The sequence below is a fragment of the Dermacentor silvarum genome, chromosome 6 (assembly GCF_013339745.2).
Source record: "Dermacentor silvarum isolate Dsil-2018 chromosome 6, BIME_Dsil_1.4, whole genome shotgun sequence".
Lineage (NCBI taxonomy): Eukaryota > Metazoa > Arthropoda > Arachnida > Ixodida > Ixodidae > Dermacentor > Dermacentor silvarum.
In genome coordinates this window covers 46,179,390-46,195,563 of record NC_051159.1, presented here as the reverse complement: position 1 = coordinate 46,195,563, position 16,174 = coordinate 46,179,390, and the positions used below count along the sequence as shown (strand labels likewise).

General features: G+C 44.8%; 1 protein-coding gene across 1 annotated transcript in view; it reads right to left on the bottom strand.

Moving 5' to 3' along the window:
• Positions 1–1,691: 1,691 nt before the first annotated feature.
• Positions 1,692–16,174, bottom strand: part of LOC119456637 (nephrin) — a 334,910-nt gene continuing 320,427 nt past the window's right edge. The window contains exons 15-16 of the mRNA XM_037718464.2: positions 14,273–14,471; positions 1,692–3,595 (exon numbers count right to left, since the gene is read on the bottom strand). Of these exons, the coding sequence (XP_037574392.1) occupies positions 14,392–14,471 (80 nt within the window). The 3' untranslated portion in view covers positions 1,692–3,595; positions 14,273–14,391. The remainder of the gene's footprint in view (positions 3,596–14,272; positions 14,472–16,174) is intronic.

Sequence of the window (16,174 nt, the reverse complement as noted above, 5' to 3'; positions counted from 1 at the left end):
GTTGCTCTTTTGATAGCGGGATTGAAAGTGTACAAAGGAAAGGTAATCAAAATGAGCTTTCATATTCGCTTCAATAATCTCTTTCATTAGCCCTTTAGAACTTCTGTAGACAATTGTTGTGTAGTAAGATCTCGAGAACAGCAGGACTTTCTGTGGTCGAGATCTATAAATGCACTTCTATTCATGCCGACGTCGTTTTGATACTTTCTGAGCCGATCAGTGACACACATACCTGTTTGGCCTCTGTGAAACTGACCACACGATAAAGGACAGGCTCTGCGCAGTCAGCAAACATGGTTTTTGTGAGTTTTGTCTTAACGACAATAAATGAAACAACATAGCCTATGATTTCCGCAAATAATTGCTGATAGGTTGGCGTAAATATTGGAATCATAATTATTCGGCAGAAAAAGTATTGCGGAGGACGGTTCACACAAATTATTCTCGCTGTCTTGTACCGCCGAGCAGAAGCCCTGTGTGTGCTGTGTGTCCCTTTCCAAGTGCTCACTATTTGTCCTAACTTTGCGAAAAAATATCAATAAAAACGCGCACTTAATTCAGCACAAAATGTAACCAACTCGTCCCAATCGCAGCCTCGTAAGCACAAAACTCAGACACTCACCTGAGAAGCGTGGAGGAGCGCGCATAGCACTACTGTCCAAAAAAGAGCCATGTTGTAACTGCCGGCCAGCCCGAGGCGAAGATGATGCGCTTGTTGTCCGTACGCGGTTTTGTTACCGACACACAAGAGAAACCAGCGGCGTCGCGCTGCTCGCCGTGCCCTGAATAACCGATCCTCGATTAGTGACATCGCTGCGCGTGCACACCGAGCCCGGGGGATATGAGCTTCCATTCACGTGCTTGTCTCTTGCGGCAGAGGTAAATGCTTTGGTCTTAAGTGAATTACCCGGGTCTGACTCCCGCTACCGAGGTGTGTTGTCGGTTTTGATTAATGCCTCGCCATGCTTTTCGGTCGGCCGGTGCTCCGACCTTGGCCAGGCATGTTGCAGTCAAGGACAGCGTCCCCGGGAACTGTTAATTTGGGCTGACAACATGCCGAGCACATAGCAAGCGTTGCTTCGGAATTGGCCGCCTATGACGAAGGTGAAAGCTTCAAATTATACATATGCAAATGAAAGATGGGAGGCTTGAGCAAGAATAGGTGAAACACATGAAGTAATCGACCATACCTTCGACATGTGGGTTACGTTCAGGTATTCTACCTAGGTTCTTATTGGAGAACTCTCATTTAGGGGTGGAATAACAAAAAAAGCAAACTTACAAAGGAACTGCATAATACGTCTAGTGGATAATAAGTAACGTTTTTATGTTTAGTTATCTGTCGTGGCCGAATATGCTCTTTCGCAATACATTTCAGCCCACTTTAAATGTCCTACGTGGGCTTGCGACGTGACAGAAAAAAGGAAGTCGCATATATTATGAAAACAGATTTCTACATTTATTGCCAGTAGTCTAGGTTATTTTTACTTGTGAACCTTCGAGAAGAAATACAGGGAACACTAGTTCATGCCCTCGGCCAACAACTGAAGCTTGAGGGCTCTGTTTTCTTGTGGCCCTGCAAAGAGCACATTTATTTTGTGCACTTAATTTTGGCCCTTTAAAGAGTTTCCCATACTCCCAAGGCTTTTAATATTGAAGTTATCAGTTTGATAGTGCGTTCTATGGGCGTAGTTGCACGTGCTGATAATTTTAGTTTACATTTAAGCAATAATTGAAAACATTTATGCCATCTAGGTACCCTGCCCTAAGGCGAGACTTCAGCAGGAATTCAGGCGTCTCTAGTTTTTGCACCCAATTGATTAGCACACCGTTTCCGGGTTTTCATGATCCTTTTATTCACATTATTTACACTTCTGTAAACCTCAGTCATCTTTTGCAGTGAAATCCAAACGGCTACTGATCGAAATACAGCCATCGCACGACTTAAGACTTCAATTTTGAATCTTTAGATGACTGGCAAATAACCGCAGTATTTCAGCGAGGCATTTATTTCCCTTGAATGAAAAAACCATCATAGGCAGGCCCTTTGAATTATTTCGCTACAGGTCATGCTACGTTGCAAAGGCGCTAAAAACACTTAGTCACTGTTTCATTGCCGCACGTGCGCACGTCAATGTTCCATTACTTGTGTAACCATCCAAACAACCTCCGTGAGCATAACGACCAAACTTTCGTAAATTAACAGGCTTGTAGCCTTTGCAAAACGCTAGTTAGATGCTTTCTGTTATTGCGAACACGTGGCCTATGCCATGGCTTGTTTCAAGGAGCCTGCTGCTTTTATTTAAACGAGCGTTCAAACATGAACAACACAACCAACAACAATTCAGAAAGCACCAGTTCGAGCACTAACAGCGCAATACTACACACGGAACCCCGAAAATGGACAATACTTGCATCGCGATAACGCGAGCAACTTGATGTCAAAAAGTGGCAAAACATTTAAAGCGTGTTCTTTCAATCTCTACCACAGAAATTTGCAAATTACACAGACAAAAACACTTACCTGTTTGACAAAGTCTTTTATAACTTGTTTAGCCACTTTGTGTTATTTTTGGACCGAGTTATGGAAGTATACATGTCCTGCAATCACATCAATCAAGCTCAAAGAGCTCAATTTTATCGAGAATAATAGCTTGAACAGATTTACGCAACAACACACATTATGCCCCCAGAATCGAACTCATCAAGATGTTTATAGACGTTATAAATACACCCCACATGGCCTTTCCCCCAAGCAAATTCAAATTGTTGTCAGAACAAGGCTCTTCTGCCAGTCAACAATTTAATATACATTTTTCGGAACTACACTATAAATGTGAGCAATCGTGTAGTTCAAGTTTGACTTTAGAAGTAACTTTTCTTGCACGCATCCAATAAACACCTCCCAGAAACAATCATAGCCGCATTTCGCAAATTACAAGGCGCATCTTCCATTTAATCTCTGACATTTTCAGGAAACTATCGAGAAGAACCAAGCCAACGGGAGACAGGTCCGAAAACGGAAACACGTCCCTGATAGATCCAAAATTTCAGTGTCTTTATCAAGAAACTTTCGCAGCACCACAGAAGCGCCAAAGCGTATTTCTGTGTCCGTTCTTTAATTCGACTAACACTTCACTAGGCGGCTGGAAGTTCCCCCAAGCACAGACCTTATAGCCATTTTAGGGGAAGAACACACTTCGTGAGAAACGCCATACCATCCCTTCGCGTTTACGACAGAGCGATGACGCGTGAAACAATTCGCTCCGGCCGGCAGAAGGACACGGTCGCTACACAACCGAAACATTCCAAAGTACTGCATTCACTGTTCCAAGACACCGACCACGGAGCACAAGCCGGCTGGTATGTCGACGCGAAACATGTACAAGGTGAGCCTTTCCAGATCTCGAGTGACCTGTAAGTGTGTTTGTGTTCCTGCGAAGTCACACCACGCGCGTGAGTCCACGACGACGTTTTCGTAGCGCCGTCTTCGTCTCGTCCATTTTGCGAACGTCCTCGTGCGCACAGTCACACGCTGTCTCGTACACTAAAAACAGCACCACAATTGTTGAGACATTCCCGCGACGAAATGAGGCTGCAAAGAAAGCGACAAAACTTTATACATTTTTTTCTGTGGACGCTAATTGTGCGGCGCGCACTTAGGTTACCTCTGCGGACCCCTTCCGCAGCTGCCGCATCGTCTATGCATCCGAGATGAGCCCGGTTTTAATGCACAGTTGAGCTACCGATTCAAATTAAACAGGCCAATATCCCACAAAATAAAGCTAATATTTCTGGCTGTACGAGCAAGAAGCACTAAATTGGAAGAAAATTAAACAACAATCACCATTCTGGAGCACAAGAGAGTATTTCCTGGTTCACATGGCGTAAGGCTAAAACTAAACATATAAAACGCACTAAGACGAATAAAATTGTACGAAAATTCAGCAACCGACAGTGTAGAAACAATACGACGGAATGTTTATTCCAATGAGCTACTGAATAAATTCTTATTGCGATTTCTTACTTGCTGCGCAAGAGCTGTACATATTTATTAGCTCACTATTTATCCCGTATTTTATTTTGATAACAAATATATGGACACTCTGCGCATACTTTTGCAGTCGGCGTCACGGTGATGTTCCGTATATATTTATGTATATGCATGTTATATGTTTATGCCCTGTACGCAAGTTGGATGCAATAGTATTAAACCACCAAGGTTGCTCAAAACACGCCTACATACTTGACTGAATTACACCTCGCAAATTTCAACGAATACGTAAATTACATCGACCAAAAAAAGGCATCAAACATTACATTCACGGCGCATGACCCTTATCACAGGTCTTCCTGGACTATTACAAAGAACAGAACAATATTGGAGCTCGTAATATGAAAGTTATGAAATTTCACTGGCGCCACTTTTTACGGGCAGTGTCATGGTCATATTTACCAGAGGAGGACACGCACATGCCACCTCCCCCCCACCCCCTCGAAAGTGGGGGCGCACAGTATGCCATCCCCCTCCCCCCCGTTTTTGAAGCGGGGAGGGATGAAAGCGGGCACTTTTGAAAGCGGGCACTTCCGAGTGGACGCTGGAAAATGCAACCAAACTACAGTTGAAGCAACATTTTCTTTCTTAATAAAGTCTCCGCGCAAGTAATCCTTTTTTGTTTACTACACACTCCCTACTTGGCCAGCGACGCTTGTATTTGTGCCTACTAGGGATGCGCTGTAACGGATGACGTGTGGGATTCGCCATGTTCGCTCGCATTGTGGAGAAGGCCTATCACTGGGCAGTTTACGTCTTCACAAATTTCAGCTTGCGCTACTTGTATCATGCCCAGTTTCTGGGGACCACCTGACCGTATATAAACACCCAGTCAACTTGTTATATTTAAACAGCTTTCGAGGGGAGAGGTCCGAATAAAGTATTATAATCAGCCGCGCCCAACGATCGGTGTGCCTGATGACATAAAATCGTCGGATTATCAAATGCCGGAACAATTGCATCAATGTCCTCATATAGTCGCAGAGCGTTGCAGTCTCAGTCTCTCATGACCATGAAAATTTTTATAAAACCTCTTAGAGGCGTAACTGTCGAATTTATTTGCATAATCACGCCTTATCGTAGATATGTTCGTAAAACTGATCTTGGTCGAACCTGCTGAGCCATTTCAATACCAATTGAACCCTGACTTTAATGTTTTCTAAAGGCGTATTTCACTTCTGACTTCGACGATGTTATTTTCAGGCTGTTTCTAAATAAAACATACGCTAGCACTTGTTTCCTGGCAGGAGCAAGAACACCAGATATATCATGTTTTGAAGAAATGCGGGCCACTTTTTGGTGACGTGCACGGAAAACTTGAACTGGGCAGATTGCTTATGTGCTCTGAAAACAGTTACCGTATACTCGCTTACTACCAAATTTTGTAATCCAGGGTTCGACGAAAGCTCGTCTGGCAAAGAAACAACATGGTTGAAAAAACCGAACACTCGACAAGCGAAAAAGAAAAACAAAACGACGAATGTTTTTGACGTTTGTTCGAGAATGTTTTTGATGCAATACGGGTGCATTGTTCACAATGAACGAGGTGCATGGCGGCCTTTATTATATACGTGCCGAATGAAATAATGCGTTTGCGTCGTGGAAGAAAAAATATAGGAGGGAGCATAACGCAACGCAAATGTCGCCGACTGTGTCGGCCGAATACGTAATGAAAACATCAGAGCACTGAGGATACGTCAGAGCGCACGGTGGGTTTTAGTACTCCGGGTTGATTTTTTTCAATACCCATTCGAAACCGTTTGAAACTCTTGAAATAAACAAAACCAAAACCGATAAATAAAAAACAAAGCAAGAAAAAATATTATTCCTTCCTGCTTGTCAGCACCTGCCGGCCGAGCGCGTACTGAATAAAAACTACCGTTAACCAAACGTCTCGGAAAATCTCGATTCTCCGTGATCTCGACGCAAGAGGTCACGTGTTGGGCAATCACTGCTGGCTACACGAAGCGTTCGTTTGCCGAGGCTGGCTCCGTGACGTAATGCTCCCTCCTATATTTCTCATCCTCCATGGTTTACCTATAGCTCAGGGAGGGGACGCCATGTCCGGTTTATCATGTGCGTCGTACTTTGTGTGCAAAATGTTGCAAGGAGCAGGTGGGATGATAATTTCTTCCCCTTTTCGATACTGCGACCTGTTTTTTTCGTGATGCTCTAGCAATGCGTTTGACACCGAGTGCCCTTTTGCTACATCATTGCGGAGCTGTTGTAGCATTCTTTTTAAGTTTCCAGTTTCGCCTATGTAGCACGCCTGCCCGTCCTGGCACGGAATTTTGTAGACGACGCAACGGTATTATTCTTTTCAAGACGGTCTTTGACTCTGACGAGTTGGGCTGATATCTTCGTGTGCAGTGTGTTCTTGCCGACAAGTTCGCGTTGAAGCGAGAGGCAGCACGAAGGTCAATTTGCTCGCTGCTGCTGCCACTCTTACTCACGCCAGCGTTTCTACAATTCTACAAGTGTCCGCGGTCATCGAGTGAGATGTGTTCATGTTTGCCTGTGCGCACGTCACACCATGATTGTTAATTTAGTTAGTAAGCGAATGTGAACAGGTTTGCACGGCCGATAAATGTATTATCCTTTCTTCGTAAGGCTCTCTGCTAATTTGCGAGCACAATAGATGTTCCGCCTTTCGGGTGAAACTGCGACTTTTGTTCAAGAAAAATTATGACAAAGGAAGGATATTTATAATGGTGCACGAGCTGAATTAGGACAACTTCGCAGGTGTTGAGGGGGGGGGGGGGGGGGGCTGGAGCGCAATTAGTTAGAGGAGCTTCAGAACTCCTTCGGTCAGTGTGAGAAAATCGTGTAGAAGTGCGTGCCTTTGATTAGAAATTACTTGTCAAGGAACTCAGCGTGTTTCGTCTCAAATGACAACATTATATTTTCTTTTGGCGAGAGTCCGGGTTTTTTGGTGTCGCTTCCGATTGCAAAACAGCTATATATATATATATATATATATATATATATATATATATATATATATATATATGATCACTGAGCAAGAGTGCCTGGCTATTGTTTGGTCGATACAGAAGTTTCGCCCTTATCTCCACGGCCGTCATTTCACCATCGTTACGGACCACCACGCCTTATGCAAGCTTTCCACGCTCAAGATCTTGTCTGGACGACTGGCTCGCTGGATTTTACACCTCCAAGAGTATGATTTCGAAATCATATACAAGTCCGGAAAGAAACACCAAGGCGCCGACGCTCTTTCTCGCTTCCCGCTTCCTACGGCCCCGCTTGACGCCTCTGCAATCGCTTCGCACGTCACTAGTTCGAAAAGACACTGCTACGGTTTCCTCCCTGGCCTCAAATGTACCAACTGCCTTTCGACGATGATCAGCCACTCCCCTCTCGTCAGCTGGATGTCCCGTACTGCCAACGCTTCATAGATCACCTCTCTGGGGCTTCTCGTCCACCTAACGCGCGCCTCCATCGCCAGCTCGCGCACTTTAAGCTGGACGATGGCGTGCTGTATCGCCATATTTACCACCCTGACGGGCAACGCTGGGTGCCAGTTCTACCACGCTCTCTCCGACTTCGTGTCCTCAACGCCTTTCACGATGATTTGACAGCTGGCCACCTTGGGTTCCATAAAACCTATGACCGCATTCGAAGTCGTTTCTATTGGCCTGGCCTTTCTGCAAGCGTCGCCAGATACGTCGGTTCCTGCTCTCCCTGCCAGCGTCGCAAACTCCCAACATCTGCTCCTGTCGGCCAATTACAGCCGCTTCCGTGCCCCGTAGCCCCGTTCAAGGTTGTTGGGATCGACCATTACGGGCCCCTTCCGGTCACTACTGCGGGCAATCGATGGATAGTGACTGCCGTCGACCATCTGACTCGCTACGCTGAGACAACTTCTGTGCTTACTGGCTCTACTTCGGAAGTTGCTCACTTCGTTCTTGAAGCCATTATTCTACGCCATGGTGCTCCTCGTGTACTGCTCAGTGACCGTGGAAAGGCGTTCCTTTCACAACTGCTAAACGAAGTTCTTCGAGCCTCCGGCACTTCCCACAAGACACCTTCTAGCTATCACCCCCAGACTAACGGCCTGACCGAGCGGTTTCATCGCACCCTTGCCGACATGATCGCCGCTTATATATAACCGGACCACAAAAACTGGGACGTTCTTTTACCATTCGTCACTTTCGCCTATAACACGGCCATGCAGCGCACAACTGGCTACTCGCCATTTTACCTCGTTTATGGACGCTCCCCTACTTTCTTTCTGGACGTTTCATTCTTCAACTCCAAGGCTAATTCATCTATATCATCGTGCGAAGAATACGTTTCCCGACTCGACCACTGTAGCCAGCTTGCTCGCCTGAACACAGAGGCCAGACAACAAGACCGGGAAAATATTTACGACGAATGCCATCGCGTTGTATCTTTTCGACCTGGTAACGAGGTCCTGCTCCTGACTCCTGCTCGCACCCCTGGTTTATGTGAAAAATTCCAGCCACGGTTCATCGGGCCGTACATAGTCCTTGGACAGACTTCGCCTGTCAACTATCGCGTCACTCCTCTTGACGCTCCCACAGACCGCCGTTGCCGCAATACCGAGGTTGTCCACGTCTCCCGCATGAAGCCCTTCACGCGGCGTGCCTCGACACCTTCACAGCCGCCCAGGGTGGCCGCTTTCACGTCGGGGGGAAATTAGTGTGAGCATTCATTACGCACATCTTCCTCATCTCTATGTTCTCATCATCATCCTCACACTTTTACCTATCCTCCTCTTCGCCTGTATATATGATCATCACCATCGCCTGTGTGCTGCGCTGGTTCGCTGACGAGCTCCCGGGCCTAATAAACGTCATCCCAACCGAGCCGTCACAATATATCAGGCGCGTAGCCAGGGGGGGGGGGGGGGGCTTCAGCCCCTCCCCCCTCCCCCCCGAAATTTTTTCGTGCCGGTATGCACCGCCGACCAAAACTACCACCGACGCCGGGAATAATAATAATAATAATAATAATAATAATAATAATAATAATAATAATAATAATAATAATAATAATAATAATAATAATAATAATAATAATAATAATAATAATAATAATAATAATAATAATAATAATAATAATAATAATAATAATAATAATAATAATTTTTTTCCCATGAAAAGAATGACATGGTGGGGTTCTGGATAAAAAGTTGCACGCAGGCAACTTGACCAGCCCAAAAACCCCTCAAAGGCAACAGAGGGCGTCGGGCGCTCACATGTGAGTAAACAGATGGGAAGGTGTCAATTAAAAAAAAAAATGTGTATACGAGCCAGGTAGTAATACACGTTAACAATTAGAAAAACAAGTAGTCTGCATTAACACGGAAATATTGAATTTATACATGAGCATTATAGATTACATAAAGAAAGTCTTATTATACGAAAACAGTAAAAAAATAGGGAAAAAAAGACATAACAGAGCACTATATTCAGTGCAGCATAAACTAAAGCAAATAAAGGGGGGAAAAGTCATACAGTATTGCATATGAGCAAACTCATTAAACAACAAGGATTACTTTGACTGAAAGTAGTTGTGCAGGCTGCATACGGACAGAAGGTCTATTTCTCGTAAGGCGAGGCTATTGAGTAAAGTCTGAAGTGTATGTCGAAGCATTTGTTGACCATAATTCGTTCTTGAGTGCGGAATGTTTCATTGTTCAGGTGTCCTAGTGTCATAGGCTGCGACATGTTCGTGTAGGCGAGCTATGTTCAATCATTCTGCATTCTGTCTACAGTGTCTTTTTCACGCTCGAAAGACATTTCGGCACGAGCATTGCGAACTCGGGCTGGATTTCGTGACAACGCCCTTGCACCTGGAGTCACGTAACGCAAGGAGCCCCATCCGGGCACAACTTTCAAGGTCTTTTCGATAGCGAGCGGGCGCGTGGCGGCATCTCGCAGCGGCCACGGAATCTACGGAGCGCATGGATTTCAATTCCGAAACTGTGTGGGTGTAAAGTTCTCATAAACTTTTGACGCGAAAGGTGCACTGACATTTCCAAAGGCGTGCTTCAAAAGATTTTCAATTCTGGAACTTTACGGGGTTAATGCTGTCATAAACTTGGACCAACATGCGTGCACTGGAGCCCTCGTGCCCAAGCCGTTCCAGAAATGAAAGCACGCGCTCGCAATCTTCCACACACACGAAAATACTAAATATTACCGTGACTGTGAGCTAGCAGCTGATAATGTTCTCCAAACATTTTCAGGACGCGTGCCCAATGTGATCGATCAGCTGGACCAGGGCAGGCAAAGTAAAATTTCCTGCAACAAGACGGCAAGTTGGGCCAGTTGGTTGGGATTCATCTTAAGTATCGTAACAGCGCAAACAATACAGGGACAAAAGGAAGGAAAGACGACAACACGGCCCTGACTCTCAACTGATATTTTATTGAAGGATCGTCTAATATATAATATATATATATATATATATATATATATATTATTTCGTCTATCGTCTATATATTTGTATATATATTAGACGATCCTTCAATAAAATATCAGTTGAGAGTCAGCGCCGTGTTGTCGTCTTTCCTTCCTTTTGTCCCTGTATTGTTTGCGCTGTTACGATACTTAAGATGAAAGTAAAATTTGAGAAAACAGGAGAAAGCAAATGGCCTATTATTGAGGAAATTCTTTTTTGCGGGCTACAAGGTCTGGCTCTCGTTGGCCACAGGGACAGTGGCCCTATGGATTCAAGCATAGGCCCCCCTGAAAATAAAGGTATTTTCAAAGGGTTTCTTCGCATGCGAGCTGATTGTGGAAATACATATCTGAAGAACCATTTGGAAAGTTGCCCCAGTAATGCCTCGTATTTAAGCCCAGATGCACGAAACCAAATTATAGAAATGTGTGGCGAAATTATAAAAGAAAGCCTAGTTGCATAAGCAGGCTGCTTCTCCATACTTCCTGACGAAACGACGGACATCGCCGGAATCGAACAGCCTACTGTTTGTGCAAGGTACCTAAACAAGGATGCCAACGACATCGAGGGAGTGTTTTAGGTTTTAGCACCAAAATAGATGCCCTCTCTCATTGAGACTGCAGGTTCTATGTAAATGTGTACAAACTGTTCCAGATTCTAGTCACCCTTCCAGTGACCACTGCCAACGCAGAGAGAATATTTTTTTACAAGAGTTTACTAAAAAAGTTGTCGCTGCTTCACCTGAAAGGCGAAGCATCAATTGCCATACAAAATTTGTAGAGAGCTATACGGAGTAATGATAGTAGCTGTATCAGCTGTATAAACTTGGACATGCAGCACCACCGGCCACACGCACAACTTGTCGACGCCGTAGGCGTTTTGCCCGCGTTCGCACAAAATGCGTGCCGCGTTGGTGACTGTTGCCGGAGCCTCTGATATAAATAGGCACTTGGTGCCGCAGTTAAACGTCGTCGCCCCCCCCCCCCCCCCCCGGCCTTTCGCGCGTCTGAAGAAGGCGCGTTTGCTCTACATATATGGTGATTGTAAAGGAGTAAAGAGACGCCTACTTCTGGAGCCCTTAAGGGAGCACGGCGCAGAACGCGCATTTGTTCTCTGCCGTGGGTTCACTCCCCGTGAAAGTGCGCGTCCCTCGCGCCCTTTCACTGGCACATACAGCGTTCGGCGGCGCGCGGCGACGATTTCATCTCCATTGACGTCATACGGAACCTCACGGCGACGGCGACGCCGACGGCAGAAATCTGCTTTGGAGTGTCCATATAATTGCTATATCGCAATAAAACTACTTGCGCTCTACAATGTCTGTGGAACGCATGGTTAGACTGGTGCTTCTATACACCCACAGAGACGTCGGCATCAACGTGTCCGAAGTCATTGACCGCTTCGCTCAACTTCCCCGCCGAGAGAAGTTTGTCCTTTAGATAGCGAAGCAGCAAAAATCAATGCAAGTAAAAAGCTCTGTTCCTTCAGGTCCATAAACTCGTAATTATGAAAAACGTATGACTGTTCATTAGCTTTCAAAACCGCAGAAATTTTCGCTGTTTATTCTAACAGTTGGCATCGTGATCAAAATTATGCGAATACAAAAATTACGAGGACATCAGTAACCAATTTTGACCGACCTTGCTCATTGAAAGCCCGGCCCACGATGCGTTTGCCAAAAACACACTCGGATATTGGGTAGTAACTTGCCGCATCATCTGTGGCTTTCGTTTGTCCTTTTCTTTCCTTTTTAGCTACCTGATTTTATCATTTTTTGGAACGAAGCAAAACCCTCCTTTAATTTTGGGTGCAGAATAATTGTTGCCGCTGTGCAGGCAGTTAAATTACACATTTTCGTACTGATTTCTACATTATTCCTCTATTATTCTACCTGTATGGTGCTGTCGCGACCGCTGCATGGCCCGAGTACATATCATGATTTCTGCGATCATAGTTTTTGTTCTTGCCTACAGATCATCTGTCTTTCTGTGCGCAAAGTTTACTATCACTGACTCCGCAACGTGTTTATTTGTCTTGTTTGACGCATAATATACAGTGACGTTTGCTTAAATACGTATATTTATTGAAGACTTAGATGTATATTTAAATATCTTGTTGCGAGGTGTTGTGTATACAAGCAGTGAACTTTGTTTCCAGCGACTCTTTTTTGCCCTTAGCGAGATGTATGTTCGCATTTGTATATTCCATTCTATCTTCGCATTTCTAATGTATATTTTGCAGAACTCCTACTTTTATGTGACTGGCACAGATACGAAGATGAGAGGATTGCGCTTCGGACGGATTTGGAGCACTTAGACGACAGGAATTTTACGGAGGAAAATATCTTGGGCGCGTGGCCTCGTGCGTCTGCTATGTGCAGAGCTACAAAGGCGCTGCTGTGTTTTTTGAAGTGCACAAGCCTGTATGACCGCCTGTGACGAAACTCAGCGATGAACGCTTAACTGTAAATGTGCAACGTGTGAACTGTGAACTTCTCTCTTCCTTCTCTTTCAATCCCTTCTCCCCCTTCCCCCGTGCAGGGTAGCCTACCGGGCTCAGCATGGTTAACCTCCCTGCCTTTCCCTTATGACTTCTCTCTATCTCTCCTACTTTTTATTTGTACTCACTGTTGCGAGTATAATCTCGATGTAATTACAATACACGACCGGCAACAGCTGCTCCTGCGCAATCTATTGCAACGAGGGACAGCGTCATTGAGGTTTTTTCCTGGCCGTTTCATATGTGCAAAAATGTAAACAAGGTTCTTGAATGACGAAGATTCATCAAAATATTTGTCCTCAACTTATTCATTTCATGGCCTTTACGATCTTCATATCAGCTGTATACACTGCTTTGTTGTTTCGAACTCATATAGTTCTAATGTCCGTGTGATATTTTCGTTCCTTATTAAATATACAAAAAAAACGCGGCCGCATTGATATCAGTTATTTGTGCCAGAATTTTTAGGACATACGAATATATTCTTTTATGAAAAAAAATACATATTTTACTTGACAGTGCGTAGCGTTCAATAATTCGTTTGCAGCATCTAATATACAATGGCATTGGCAATGCAGTTATTATTCATGTATTTGATCCCTCGACAAATTCTATAAGGAGGAGGCCGCGCTGCAACCTCAGCCCCCCCCCCCCCCCCCCCGAACAAAATTTCTGGCTACGCCACTGCAATATATATATATATATATATATATATATATATATATATATATAGGGAAGGTTGTCAAGGGTCACAAAACAAGCGGGCACACAGAATCATACATAAAAACTGAAAGGCAGGCGGGAACACAAAGACATCTGTCGCTTTAAAAATTATGCGAATGATGCATGGTTCACCATCCTAGTTACCAAGATGCGCATTGGAATATGTTATTTTTTAGTCAAAATCGATCCCTTCTCACCTACTTCGCATATCAACATATCTTCTCTCCTATGTACAGCTTCAATTCTACAGTTCCCAACTTTCTTTTCCCCAACGTGCCTTTATGTCACTTAAATATAGAAGCCGCAAACGACTACAGTTTCGCTTACTGCTCATTTTGTTGCTAATTCAAAATCGTTATAAGACATATCGGCGTTTTCTTCGTGAGTCACTGCTGGTAGTGCCCACACTCACAAAAAAATCTTTCTACTGAGTTTCTCAGTTTTCTCTGTACACAACATGCGCACAACTGCTTGCTGTCATAACATTAAATGCAGGAAAGCCAACACTCTGGGCGCCACTACCCATATCAATGTCTTGTCTCTTACCAGTGTGAACATTGCCTGGCGATGACGGCGTGCTTCCGCACGAGGAATGCAGCCGGTCGCGAGCGCCTCTGCTGTACAGGTGAGTGAGTGGGGCGCTCGCGGCGCGGCCCGGTCGTAGATCACCGCTGCATGAAGGTGTTGATGACGCTCTGGTCCTGGTCTAGCGTCGCCATGCACAGCCCCTTGGCCGACACGAACGCTGCAAATGGGACGAGAGGTATAGTCCCGGTTCACCTAAACCAACGCTTGAAGGCATCTTCGATTCTTTTCCTGTACTGCGTGAACACCTTTTAGGAAGGAGATAATCAAAAGTTATAGAAGATAAGTGAAGTCAGGAAGTGCTCAAATAAAGTGAAACATAAATTTAAGACTTGACGGTGCGGTTACGGACGGACCACATATGCTGGAGTTGAGCAGAAGCCGCCCAAAAGAACCGGACGGTATAATATGCCCTGTTTCTGCTCAACCCATGATCCAGCCAGTCAAAATGTGTACGCTTGTGCAGTTCACATATGCTGGAGTTATAATTTGAAGTCGGCTAAGCCCCTGTTGAATTATAGAGTTTATCACTCAATCGCGGTAAAAAATGGCACCTCTGCACCGTCTCTTAAAGCGGTATTGCTTAAATCGTGCCAACACGCCATGCCTAAAGAAAGGAAGGTTGAAGGTAGCTGGCTTCCGTCAAAATAAAATATGCGCATCCCCTGAAAAAATCAGCAAGCGAATAAAAGGCGCAAGAAAAAGAAGCAGGCGCGAAGCCAGCATGCGCAAGTTCCATGCTTTGACACCATATAGGTTCACCGGCTGCAGTAAGGCTTGAAGAACGTTGCCGGCTGCTTTGGCATCGGTTTACTGCACAGCGCCCCTAATAGCCCTTTCCAAGCAGTGCGAAAGAGAGCTGAGTTGGCAGGGCAAGGAAAGAAGTAGGGCTGTGGAATTAAACAAACGTCCAAGTTTGTGAGACGCCGAAATAATGTGGCATAAGTGATACCGTTTACGACTGACCATGCTTACACTTAGCGAAAGGGAAAATGTACCAACACTAGTGGTGGGATTGTACCCGAAGTTTCGAACACGAATCTAATATTATTCACTAGCTGCTCGCATTCGTATTCGAAAAGGATCTATACGATATTTTTGAATATTTGAATCTAACGAAGTATTTCGCTAAACCAACTTTTAAATTCTGCTTGCTCTTCTGCGCCTGCTCAGCAAATTATCGCCGCTAGTAAGAAAGAAAACAACGACAAAAGGTTTCGCAAAGACGCAGAAACAAATTGGTTATGTGGCCATGTTTTCGGTTTTCATGGCGGCAGCCTAAATGACAGCCAGTGAGTCTTGCTTGCCTGTGACTGGGCCTCTCAATATCAGCTGGTCACACGCTGTTATGCCTCCTCGCTGGGGTGAAAAAATGCACCTAATGTTTGTGTAGAATTCGGTATTTTGACCATTACAGCCTTAGCAAACTTCACCCATTTTTGAAGCAGACTGAAGACGAAAACAAAGGCGCATGTCTAAATAGGTCGATTAGCTTAAAAAGTCAATGGAGAGAAACATCAAATCCGTTCATTACGTGCTTGTCATTTTACGGTTTACCCTCGCCCCTATTCGATATTCCTGCACGCCGCCAAAGGCCACAGAGCTCTCATTCATAAATGAAATTTATTAGTTCATCCATAGTGTTGTAATGACAAAGTGTTCATTCCAAAAACCCAAATCCATTTTTGGGATTTTACGCGCCAAAACAGCGATCTGATTATGAAGCACGCCGGAGTGTCCAGGTGACTCCGGATAGATATTGAGAGGTGGGTTCCTTTAAAGTGCTCCTAGGCGCGTTTTCGCCCCCATCGAAATGCGGACTCCGTCGCCGGGATCAAACCACAGACCTCGAGCCTAGCAGCG